At 32.5% G+C, this 13,131-nt stretch overlaps 1 protein-coding gene across 5 annotated transcripts; it reads left to right on the top strand.

Moving 5' to 3' along the window:
• The first annotated feature begins 2,113 nt into the window (after positions 1 to 2,113).
• Positions 2,114 to 5,493, top strand: LOC102620837 (hypothetical protein). Of its 5 annotated transcripts, none has more exons than XM_006483298.4 (6): positions 2,114 to 2,305; positions 2,409 to 2,543; positions 3,619 to 3,877; positions 4,717 to 4,804; positions 5,141 to 5,207; positions 5,304 to 5,493. In XM_006483298.4, exons 2-6 carry the CDS (start codon positions 2,466 to 2,468, stop codon positions 5,355 to 5,357), a joined length of 546 nt encoding a protein of 181 aa, XP_006483361.1. In that variant the 5' UTR covers positions 2,114 to 2,305; positions 2,409 to 2,465; the 3' UTR covers positions 5,358 to 5,493. The 5 variants fall into 5 exon arrangements, with proteins under 5 accessions (XP_006483361.1, XP_015387129.1, XP_006483362.1 ...); XM_006483299.4 differs by having other exon boundaries at positions 2,116 to 2,305; positions 2,409 to 2,521; positions 3,624 to 3,877; XM_015531643.3 differs by lacking the exon at positions 2,409 to 2,543 and having other exon boundaries at positions 2,115 to 2,305; positions 3,624 to 3,877.
• The last annotated feature ends 7,638 nt before the right edge of the window (positions 5,494 to 13,131 follow it).

Here is a 13,131-nt window from a genome sequence, read left to right as displayed (position 1 = left end):
ATACAATACAAGCATTTAAGATGGAAATTGAGGCATGGTCTATTCATGCCTCAAGCAGCAGACCAGCTGGCCCCATGCTCAATGAAAAGAAATGTTTACCATTTCTACTGGTCCTGTAAGGGGCGTTGCCCTTGAGATTATTATTTTGCTTAAAACTTATTCTGGATTTAACATAACAATCGTGTCAAAACAGATCACCTCAACTTCTAAAGATTACTATATTACTACACTTTCTTAGTATTATCTCAATTACTATCACGGTAAGAGTTGTTTGAAATTGAGGTGTTGTATTTTTTAAATTATAGTTGTTGTGAAAAAAAAAATTATAATTATAAAATAAAAGTTAACAGTATATACTAAATATAACTTTTTAATAATAATTTTATCAATAATTTTAATAAAATTATTAAAGATATAATAAAATTTTCATCATACAAGTAGAAAATCATATCAAAATAGTTTTTAAATTACAACAGTTAGTATTTATCAAACACTTTATACCTCAAACCAAAACGCACCCTAAGTGAGGTCACTCATCCACTGAATGGTAAATTTACTTATTCTGCGACCTTAACCCGTAATAGGATTAATTAATGTCATCGTCTAAAAAATGAGTGCGGCTTAGTACTTACAACTCAAAATGTTAAGATAATTGATAGAAACTTTTAGTATTGCTGATGAACTAACCCTCCGCGGTTAAAGTTATTGCGGGAGAACGTTATAGACAAATCAGACCTGCGGAGAGAATTGATTTTATACTAATTAATTAATTTTCAGCGCTAAACCTCTGTTTTTAGCACTGAAATTTTCCCACTAGTGGCTTTGGGTTGGAAGTCCGCAACTAATTAATTAGTCCTTAACCAATGCAATTTTAAGATTAAAAATTAAAAATTAAAAATAAAAACCTGGAGCTTCGTAACCAAGAATAAATGCATAACGTGCTCCGCCCTTTGCTAGTTTGCTTTGCCCACCGACAAGAACCACTTCAGCTACAATCCACTATTATTTGAAGACTGTAATAATTTACAAAGAAAAAACAAATTTTACTCTTCATAAAAAAAAATAAAAAAATAAAAAAAACTGTGCGATTTTCACCTAACTAAATAATTGCCAACGGGACCGATAAAGTGTTAGCTCCACTAACAATTGAGTCTTTTTAAATGGCTTGATTGGGTTTGCTTTCCAGTTCGAGTCGCAAGGAAGTTGTCTTTATTGAGAGAACCTAAGCCTCTCGGTTCGAGCGGGGACTTCTAGTCTGTGTTGTGGTGCGGACTTAAAGGTGCTTCCCACAGTTGGGACCCTCCCCAGAATACCTTATGCTTAAAACAAAAATAATAATAATAATAATTGCCAACAAGGACCCAATTCTTTTCAGATTTCACAATTTACTTCTTGTTTTGTTGTATCGAGTTCAATTTTGCAAGCTGGTTCAGTAAAAAAAAAAATACTAAGTAATAAAAATTGTGGAATTTTTTTTATAAATTAATTAAACCTTGTAATATTACTTATTTATATTGTGACTCTCAGATCCCCAAATATAGTATAATTTTATAAGTTTAAAACTCTCATCAGACTCTCGGTTAGACTGACTGTAATTGTTAGCACGATGCTCAATTTGTATACAAACATTTATACATGGCACGGGGATGTGGGCTGTTCTAATGCTTTATAGAAGCAGGCCCACTAGCCCAGGAAATTGGGCCATTTGGTCCAAACATGTCTGGTTATAACCTTATCTTTTAAGAGCAACAAAACAAGAGATAAACATCAAGGCAGTGCCTCGCATCGCAAGCTTTTCCCTTAAAATTTTAAAATTTATTGAAAATTTATTTATCCATATATAAAAATGATACCGATCCTGTAGACCCCACGCCAATCCTTAAAATGACAGCATTGCGTCAGTTACCAATTTACCAATACAAACAGCAACGGTTGTACCTAACTTTCAAATGTGTTTGTATCCTCTTTTTTTTTTTTTTTTTTTTTTTCATTTCCATTATTTTCAAAAATAAATTATCTATTATCTATTAATTTCTGTGTTTGAAAAAAAAAAACAACTTGTATATAATTTTTTTTTTAAAAAAAAGGTATATAAAACTTACTGCATCGAGACGTACCCAAAAAAAAAAAGAGTTGAAAAAAAAAAAAAAACAACAGAAAGCGCAAGGGGAGAGCCCTTTGGTTGAATTGAACCAAAGGGGCGAGGGCGAGTCAATCTTTTGCAGGAAGAAGAAACTGTCCCGGCTTTTTTTTTTTTTTTTTTCTTAACTTGAAAAAATTCCATTTCAACGATGACATTTTTGAGGTAAATGAGTCTGAATCTTCAGCAATTCATTATCTGTTAATTTAATGACTGCTTCTTTGGTATTATTTTTTATTTCTCAGTTGGCTTATGGACGATTTTGCAGGATTGTTAGGAATCTCCTTCTTGCAAAAAGAGTTTCGGTTGAACGATTTGTGCTTTAATGCAATTCTATAGATACCTTCCATCTTGGATTCGTCGTCTTTTTTCCTGCATGGGGTCAGTCATTCCATTTCCATACGTGTGTACAAACCTATTTATTTAATCTGATGAGTCGTTATTTTTAAATACTTATATGTATGTGGTGGCTGCTGCCTTGCTGGGAACCATAACATAAGAAACAAAAAAGGGAAAATAGGATTTTGTCAAATTGTTGATGCTACTTGAGGGGAAAAAGCATAGTTTCAGTCTTTGATTAATTGTTATTCAACTTTCAGCTGTTTGTTTCCTAAGAATCGTTGACTAGAAAGGCAAAGAGGTAAAGAATTGATTCCCAGAATTTGGTTTCCGGCGCACAACATAATAAAAGTATTAACTTTTTGCTATTTTTGGTAGAAATTAGATCAGTTGAAATATAGGAGTTAATAGTTTTCAATCTATTTTAATTTCTTGGTTATGATATGGAGGGTTTGTAAGAGTGTATTTATGTGGTTTTAGTTTCCTTTACTTAATTAATTTGGAATCTTTAGTGTTTGTGCTTGCTTGTTCTCTAAGGAAGGGACATCCCGTAACTTCTTCAATTTGCCATTCTTTTCTTGAAGTATTGGCTGTTTGTTATGCTTCACCATATTTGGTTTTTGCTTTTGGGTTAGCACTATTGTAAGATATGTATTTTAGATACTGGTTGTTTCCTCAAATAGAGAGATGTTTTATAAACATACCTCGCTGTTCGTGTATAGTGTTTTCTGGAGCTTATTTTCGCTCGCTTATGCTCTGGGCAATGAAATCACTTAAGGAAAAATGCAAGCTCTTTTCGGTGTGAGCGAAAATCTTTATTCGCTTTATTAGTTCTTTTCTTACAGCCTTTACTAATTTTCTTTGAAAAATAGGATGATATTTTGCTTGATGACTTGCTTTGCTTTACTCATATTTATTTCGCTCTCGTGTAAATTAATTTTGGCCTTGTAGCTTTAATTGAAATGTGTATTTGATGGTGTGGATCTTTGTACAGATATTTGTGGTTTATATGGTGAATATGATCATAGGCTTCAATTATATAAGTTGCTCAGAATTTTCATATTCTGGATGCTTGATTGAGATGAGTAGTTGATGACTGGTGCTAATCGAATCTTGTGGTATAACCTGATTTGTAACAGAGCAGAGGCTGTTTTGGTTGCTGTAATAAACCCACACTGGTTACTGCAGTGGATGAGCCATCAAAGGGATTGAGAATTCAAGGCCGAACAGTGAAGAAACCTAGCATATTAGAGGATTTCTGGAGCTCAAGTACTTGTGAGATGGACAATAATGTTGTGCAATCCAGAAGCCTTTCATCAATCAGCATATCAAACCAACCCCTTGACCCCTCAACTGGCACTAGCGGCGCAAACAACCCTCAAGAATTTGTGAATCATGGCATGTTCTAGCGCATTAACTTTTTCTTCTATTTCTCCAAACCAACTTAGGATATGTTTGGGACTGTGCTTCAGCTTTGCCTTGAAAGCACAACAATTAAAGTGATTGGTAAAAGCTCACTTTTACTTAGTTGCAAATGTTTGGCAATCACCCACACACTTAGACAGCTAGTGACTCCATCCCATGGCAGTTGTGGATTAAAAGCTCCAGTACCTCAATCCCAAGCATATACTTAGCTTAGACTACAGTTTGCCTATTGGATCTCCCTTATATGTTGTTCTGACTATCAATTTGCATGTGCTTGTTATTTTTAGCTATCAGTAGTTTGACGGTTTAGCTTGTCCCTTTCAAAATATTGCTCAATTCCTGCAGATGTCAGAGTTTGATTGAGCACTCGAGTTGCTGTCTGGTGTTTTGAGTGCAACTGTTGTGAGGATGGAACCAGTCATTTTAAACAATGCTCAGAGATATAACTGGAAATTACTAGCTAAAAATAGGTTACGCATCATATTGCTGGGTTTTCAAATAAATAACTGCTATCTATTTATTCTAGTTTCTGAAGGAAAAGAAGAGGAAAAATAACATGATATATTCTCACGAAAACAGTGTTGGCTTTTTTTCGCAACTTGATACATGTAGCTGGTTATTGTGTTAAAATGGCAATGTGATTTCTCTTGTTTGCTTCAACAGCACGGGTGCACTTATAGGACCCTCTTTTGAAAAGTTTGTGGCTTAATCTTCTTCCAGAGTCATACCTGCTTTTATTTGTTTTCTCTACCATATTCATTTCATATTTCTCAAATGAAAGCCCTTAATCATGGAAGTGTTACGAGGTGCAGGTCTTCTTCTCTGGAACCAGACCCGGCAACAATGGCTAGCAAATAAAAAGCCTCAGAATAGACCACAAGTTCGAGAACCTTCTATCAGGTGCTTAACTTTCAGTGTTTCATATACTGAACACATTAATATTTCTGCACAACCTTTTTTATTTTGCGCATTCCTCTAGTTGTTGACATATTAGTTTCAACCATGGGTGAAAATTCAGTAGCGTAGATAATTTAATTCCCCTGGTCAGGTGTGTTGATGGTCGAGAAGTCTCTAGAACTTGTAAACTTCCAAGCAATTTAGAATCCCCATGTGACCTGCTCTGAAAATGGCTATATGTGCTATCAAACAAACCTTCTATGGTTCACGATTTTGTTTGGAATCTAATCTTCTTTTGAAACATATTGTTTATATACAAACCAATCCTATGTTTTGCAGTTGGAATGCAAGTTATGAGAGTTTGCTTGGGACTAACAAGCCGTTCCCCCAGCGAGTCCCTCTTGCTGTAAGTTGGCTTTTGTTTCTGATTAGCTTTCTACTGTTATTGATGATGCCAGCATAGTTGGAGAGTCCTGACCGCTTATCCGTTACTATATGACAGGAAATGGTGGATTTTCTAGTTGATGTTTGGGAACAAGAAGGCTTGTATGATTGAGGAGGTCGCGTAACTTGGATTCTCTGAAAACTTTATCTAGTTTTTATATTCTCTCACTTATTCTTATGTCTTACTCAAAACTCTGGAGCTAAAAGATTCATAAGTTTTTTTATATAGACCATTGTATTGTCCTCGAGCTATTAATTTTCTTTAGCCTTTTTTCTCAATTAGGGGAATAATATTTCGATGCAAGAAGCTCTGGGTTTCATTTTACTGATCAGATGTATCAATCGGTTTCTGTGGCGCAAGCTGGAGTCCTTATTGAGCCTAGTTTACATTTACAGACACAATCCTCTAATTGGTTTTCAAAGAAGTTTTAACATTCGTAGAAAACAAGAATTAACTTTCTACAATTTTCGGAATTAAAAAAAAAACCACAAATTAATTGTTTGCCGCCCACAGCAAGGCCTTTGATTTGGCAACTGTTTGTAGAACAATGACTTGACTTGCGCGTTGGCCAATTGGTCTACAGTGAATTCACTTCTGAATTAGTCCGTTGTTGCTGCCGTAAAGAAAAAATTATAATTATAAAAAAAATTAATAGTGTATAATAAATAAATTTTTAAATAATAATTTTAATAAAAAATAATATTATTATTAAAAAATTTCATTAATTAAATTTTTAAATAATAGTAGTTAATTAATTTAATATTGTTCTCAATACTAAATAGGATCTTGTTTAACCTCAATTTTGATGAAATCTATAACTCTTTAATTTTAATGCCAAATAAAACTTTAACATTATCGTTATGAATCAAAATGACACGTAAGAAAACAATACTTGAATTGTATATAATAGTCATAAACTATAGTACCACAGTGGTATCATACCACAGCTGGAATCAGCCATTGGATTCAGTCCGCAGTGATCACCAGAACTAGATCCAGCTGTGGTATGGTACGACGGTGGTACCATAGCTGGACCCCTTTTAGTCTTTATTCTTATGTTAGAGCATCTCCAAAAGCCTCTATTAATTTTACTCTTCAAATATCTATTTATTTACTTATGTGGCAAATAAAAGAGTGAAAAAACATATTATTCTCCAAAAGATTCTTCAAATAGAAATAAATTAATATTATTTTAATCAAATAATTATTTTTTAAGGAAAAAATCAATAGCAATTAAAGCATTTCTCTCTATTTCTCCAATGAAAAATAATAAAATACAAATTGAAGAGAGAGAAATCAAATCTCTAAATTTAAAGAGAAAGAATCATCTCTTATTTGAATAATCTTAATTAGAGTATCTTTTGAAGCCTTAAATATTAATATGGCTCTTCAAATAAATAATAAAATTTTATTTTATTTAAAGAATTTTTTGGTGATGCTTTAAGCAACCAAATTTGATGCAGCCACACGGTGGTCTCTTATTAAGACAAGAGTAAAAATGTTGATATACATAATTAGAGGCATGTGAAATGAATTAAGCCTCCAAATTGGACTTTGTATCAAATGCCCCCACTCCCCCGTATGATATGACCATACCAATATTACGTTTCTTGAATGTGAATTATATTGTATAAAAAAGATGGATTGGACGTCACGAATGTGTTGTGTTTCCCATTTACTTAAATCATTTGAAAAGAATTTTGAGTTCCGGTGGAAACCGTGTTTTCTTTCCATCTTCGTTTTATTTGGTCTGGTTCCAAAACTAATCTTAATTAATTTTGATGTCCTTCTCCCACTTTCTCATCACTTTATTTCTTAATTAATTAAACGTCATATTTGACAAAAATTGCATTGCTTAACTCTCCATTTACTGATTCAAGCGGCTGTGGGTCAGAGCTATTGAAAACTAAAATTTAATTAATTGACAAGATGAGGCAACCCCACCCTATCGTCACTCAATATTGCACTAAACACAACATAAACAACATGTAAAACAACTTACAATTATTCCATGCATGTAGCTGTTCTATACTTGCTAAAATACAAATTTAGAAAAAAGTTTAGAATAAGCCCTTCTAAGCATCACACTCAACAATAAGCTTAATATTCATTTTTAGTTACAATTAATTTATAAGGAGTATTTCTACTCCTCATGATCCCTATTCTGGTAAATATGATATCAAACACTCATTGTGCCAGGAGGAAATAATCTTCTATTAAATGTGGTATCAAGTACACATTATGTTAGGTGATAATAATTTTACTGTAAACAATATGCCAAGATTGTCCACTAAATAATTTAGACGAATTCTCTGTCAACATTGAATCAAGATGAATCACAAATACTAGAGGGGTGTACCCCTTAATCAATTATGAGATAGGAAATAAACATATGATAATAATTCAACTGATAAACAGTATATAACAAAAAAAATACTAATTTCAAATTTTCTCAATTTTTATATATGATTTCAAAATAACATTTTATAGAGATTAAATTATACAATTATAGCATTGTGAAAAAGTAGACTGATTTTTACTTAAATATAAAGATCCAACCGATATAACATAAACTTTTATATTGACATGAAGGACTAACCGATATCTCTAAGATGGTAGAAAATGTTTAACCAACATGACTTACTTCATCTTTACGCTGCGTAAAGAATCGACCAACAAGTCAGTAAAAACTTTTATATCGGGATAAAGATCTAACTAATTTGTTGTTCAACCGTATTAACATAAATAGAGGAAAAAAAATATTTTCTGCACATGATACAGTCCGTTTTTAATGTACGAAGAAAGAAAAAAAAAGAAAGAAATAGAAAGTAGATATGGATTCTGGCTCAAAAACACAACAAAAAATCAACAAAAAAAAAAACATGTCACAAAACCCTAATGACATTAATCAGAAAATGTCACTCTTTACGATAAGCCAAGGCGCATATGCAAACGAAACTAACTAGTATTGATGCAATCGTACCAAATATTGATGTGGGACCACAAAATCGTTCGATTAATATCTTAATTAATAACCTATCAAAGAATTAACGTAATGAATGATGTTAGTTCATGAGTTTGTTATTATTTTTATGGAAGATCACAAATCAGCAATCTGCATAAATCAAGTAATATATCGATCCCCTACACCTTCCAAAAAGATCCGTCAACTAATATAATTGACAAGATTAAGAAAGAATTGTTGAAGAAGGGGATTCCCTAGCTCGTTATTTAGTCTGAACCGGTGAAATTACGGAATTCGTAAAAATTATTCAACAAGCTTTAGAAGGAATTCGGGGAGGCCCCTATGAAAATTTAGAAATCCGCTATTAATTTATAACCTATTAAGAAAAACCATGTATATGATAAAGATTGTTGCGCAACATTATCCGATTAATCTAATCTTTATTTACGATACGTTTACATGTTTGCAGATATTTTGAAATTCGACATTTAAACTACACTACATCAAAATTATTCTTAATATAAAGTTAACATCCAACTCTAGCGGGAAGGAATGGTTTTCTTAGAGCTCAAGTCCTTAACTTAAAGTTTATTATTATGTGAGTTAATAAAATTAAAAAAAAAAGTATCCCTAACACACCATATGCTAACGCTTTGTTTTGGTTTAATTAAATATAATTTGAGGGCCGCTCCATGATGAGGCCATTTGCTTTGGCACTTTCTTCATTAAAACAACTATACAAATTCTTCATCCAAGTTGGTTTTAATAAGTTAACTAATCAATATTCATTGATGGAGGATTGGTTGGGCTAAAGATAAAGACATTTAACTTATAATCAATTTCCAGAAAACAAAAAATATGCCTAGCAGCAGAATCTAATTAGTTGATGAGAAAGAGAATAGTCAAATGGAGCAGATACAAAAGCACATCCGAAATGTATCTAATAAATTTTATATTACCCTCATGGATATCATGGGAAATGGATGCTTCAAGGAAAAGGCAAAACGACATGGTATCTATGAGTGCACATGTTATGTATTTAATTATAAATTAACGAAAATAATCTAAGTGCATATTGCTTTTGGGGAAACGCAACTTTTGGTCAAAAAAGTGGAACAATTTAATAAAACCCTAGTTCAATCCAATCCAATGAACCTGTGAAGAAGAATCCATACTAATTCTTCTTTTCTTCTCAGCGAAGATGAAGATGGGATGCCCATGTTTTCTTTGTTATACTAAGAAATATTTTTAAAATGCACTTTACATTTTGGATCGACGTACGAGCCAGATTGGCTCTGTAGCACTCACACATGCAATTCTCTTTGGCTCTTGCAAGTTGGTATTTTTAAAACAATTCTGAGAACATGGGCGGTTTCGCTGGCCAGCTACTCATCAGATGAATTGGCTTCGATGATAATGCTTTCACGTCCACCTCACCGCACGGTGTCACCTTTCGTGTTCATTTTCTTGGAATTAATCTTGTAGGGACCTCATGAGACTTTGGAGGAAAAATAATGAGAAAAAGGGAAAGAAAATAAAAATGAAAGGTCGTAATTGATCAAACAAAAACTCATCTAAATATTAGTGGACTCAAGTACCTAACCTGAAAGTACATTTTTTTTTTTTGAGAAGGAAAGTACATATTTTTAGAAGTACGGTTTCAATGTAAACTGAGGTAACGTCTAGAGAACTTTGTTAATTATGGTATTACCCACATGTGATCTCTCGCATACACACGAAGATCTTGAACTCGTCCGTCCCTCCAAGTATGGAAATAAAAGTGGTTTATTACCAAACTAATGGGTGGTTAAATAAAGCCTTATGAGTCACAAATTAATCATTTTGTCGTTAATGTGTTGATACAACAACTCGTTATTGTGTTATATATCAAATATCACAACAGTTTAAATACAAACTACATATGTAGATCATAACTATATAAATGTCATATTAATCTTTTAGATAAAGAAGGATATTACTTTTTGAGTTTTGGTTAAGAAAATTATTAGGGTTATATTTTTAATTAATTAGCGTAATCTAATGGAACCGGCCCATTTGGGTTGCTGCACTTTGCGTAATGATGGTTGCAAATTGTGATATTTTAAACCAAATTACGTGGGGATCTATGTCCTGGGGCATTGATGTGCTCATAAACAACTGGATTATCAGTGGAGGCTCTTTATAAATCTCAAGTTGGGTTTGTTGAGTTTCTAATTATATAATTTAATACATTGCAATTAGCTTATAATTAAATCATATGAATAGCTTAATTGGATCTGTTTCACGTGCAAGGTGCAACCTACGAACCGCATGAGTTGGAATACATTTGACTATTACCAATTAAGTCTAGGAAAAAAAAATTATTAATAGGGAAAACAAACTTAATTTTTACTCTGTAATTGACCTTAAAGAATCAAATATTATATTGGTTGAAACTTAATTTTTGTTTGTTCAAAGATAAATCAACGAATAAACAAGTGTGCATAATTAAGGTATCAATGTAAGTGAGAAAATGGCTAGACGTACGGAGAGTGGAATGCCCCACATGGCCACATCTGTTCGTTCTTTTAGGGCTATAAGACCTGTATTTTGAATAGGGATGTCAATGGGCACCGCCCGCAGCGGGTTTGTCATTACTAAATTTAAATCCGCACAAAATTTGAATTACCAAATCCACCCGCAACCCGCAGCGGGTTTTAATTTTTTTAAAAAAACCCACCCGCAGCGGGTTTTAACAATTACCAAACCCGCAATGGTATCCGGCGGATTTTTTGTGGGTTTCCGTATTTAAAATCACAAATGTTTAATATATAAATTTATAATAATAACCTCAAATTTCATATAACATACTCAATTTTATATTTAAACAATGTAAATAAAAAATTAAAATTTCCACATCAATTCAACACAAATTCTCAAATTTAAGTATAAATTATACAAATCCATTTAAAAAACACAAACTAGTATCTAAAAATAATAATTACATTTCATATTATCATTTAAAACAAGCTCCAAGAGAAGATATTCATTTCATTCACAACCATAAGCACACATCCAACACAATGCCTATAATAATAATTAAGATTAATATTTTTAAATACTAATTCGAAGGGAAATGCCTTTAATTTTCTTTAGGTTATGACTTTAGAATAGGAGATGGGTCACATACACACATATACAATTTTGAGTCTTTGGCTATTTGGTAATTTGATTAATGACATTATTTTCTTTATACATTTTTATATTAAAATTAAATTAAAAATATTTGGAAAAAATATTGCGGGTTTAGTGGATATCCATGCGGGTATCCACTGGGTATAAGGTTAATACCAAACCCACCCACATCCATGTGCGGGTTTTAATTTATAATACTAAACCCGCCTGTAACGGGTAAAATTACCTGTAACGGACGGATTTTGGCGGGTGAATTTGGACGAATTTATGGGTTTACGGGTACAATTACCATCCCTAATTCTGAAGGGCACTGCCTTGACATGCCCTCCACTAACTGTGAATGCTTTGAATTTGTGCTGATGGCAATGTAACAAATGTTGGTGGCAGCTCCGGCAAATTCATCTTGTGGTAGGTGAGGTCTATTACTTACCGCACTGCCTGCGGACCCAATCCCATTATCAATTTTGGTTAATTATTAGAACCACCGAAATAAAGTAATTGATGTTACAATCAGTAACTAAATGTCTATTGATTAATTAGGTTCAATGAATTTTCTTGAGACATAATATCGCAATTGTTGGTTACAAGCTTCGTAATAATTCCATGTCAAATCAAAATTAATTTCAATACTTTCAACATGATTAACAACAAATTAGACTTTAATTGTCAGAATAATAATACCAAATTTAGACTTAAAAAAGCGACAGAAAGATAATATGAGAAATGACCGTGTTACAAGAATTATTAATTAAAAATTATTTTTGATATAATTCAGATATCAACAATTCAAATTATAAATTATAACTATCTAGAGTAACTATTGAGGAGATAATATAAACTAACTAATTAGATGGTCGTGGATAAAATTTATAATAGAACCATTCTCATTTTTCCATGCAAATTTTATACCTTTAATTTGAATATCTAAATATCACTATCTTCTTTTTTAAACTACAAATCTCAATCTTCTTCATTTGTGACCAAAACTTATTATTTATAACGACTCATTCCAGATTTGCCAAAAAATAAGATAAGTGATTGCTTGATCTAGAATCTAAGGTCTTATCATCTCACAAATCTCTAGTATTAAGTGTGTGTGTGTAATGGTCATTGTACTTACACGTACACCTCCCATTTCTATCTCTCTAGAATTTGGCGACTACTAGAGTCATGCTCCGGTTTAATCCTTGTGATAAACATTTGTTTCCCCTTTGACAATGACAAAAAAAATCCCATTATTTTCTAAAGAATTGTAAGTTTCGTTTTATTAATAAGAATTTGAATTTTTAAAAAAAAATTCACCACTACTTATCTGTAACAAAACAGAAATTAAAAAAAAAAAATCGGAAGTTTATTGGGTCTACAAGAATTGCTAAAAACTTGCTCAAAAAATTATATAATCCAAGCTCTTTTTTTTTAAAAAAAAAAATTTAATCTCGGTAAATTAACCTTTTCTAATTATTCCGGGTTACAGATATTTGAGTAGCCAAACATACGGATTGTTGCCCTAGAAAACAAACAACTCCAATTCTAACCCAGCATCCAAACACCCCCGGTTACGAACTCAAAACACGAAAGGAAAACCAAAACCGGCATCCGGTTTCTGGTATACATTTGGTGGGAGGGAGAATATAACAAGGAAACCCCACTAATGCGAGCAAATACATTGCATGTGGGTTTCTCTTGTGTGTATTGTCGCGTACCGAAACTAGAGTCCACCCAAATAAAAAATTAAAACCCCCCTTC

This window comes from Citrus sinensis, chromosome 1, assembly GCF_022201045.2.
Source record: "Citrus sinensis cultivar Valencia sweet orange chromosome 1, DVS_A1.0, whole genome shotgun sequence".
Lineage (NCBI taxonomy): Eukaryota > Viridiplantae > Streptophyta > Magnoliopsida > Sapindales > Rutaceae > Citrus > Citrus sinensis.
Note: the sequence above shows the minus strand (reverse complement) of the source record. Positions and strands in the feature narration are given on the sequence as shown.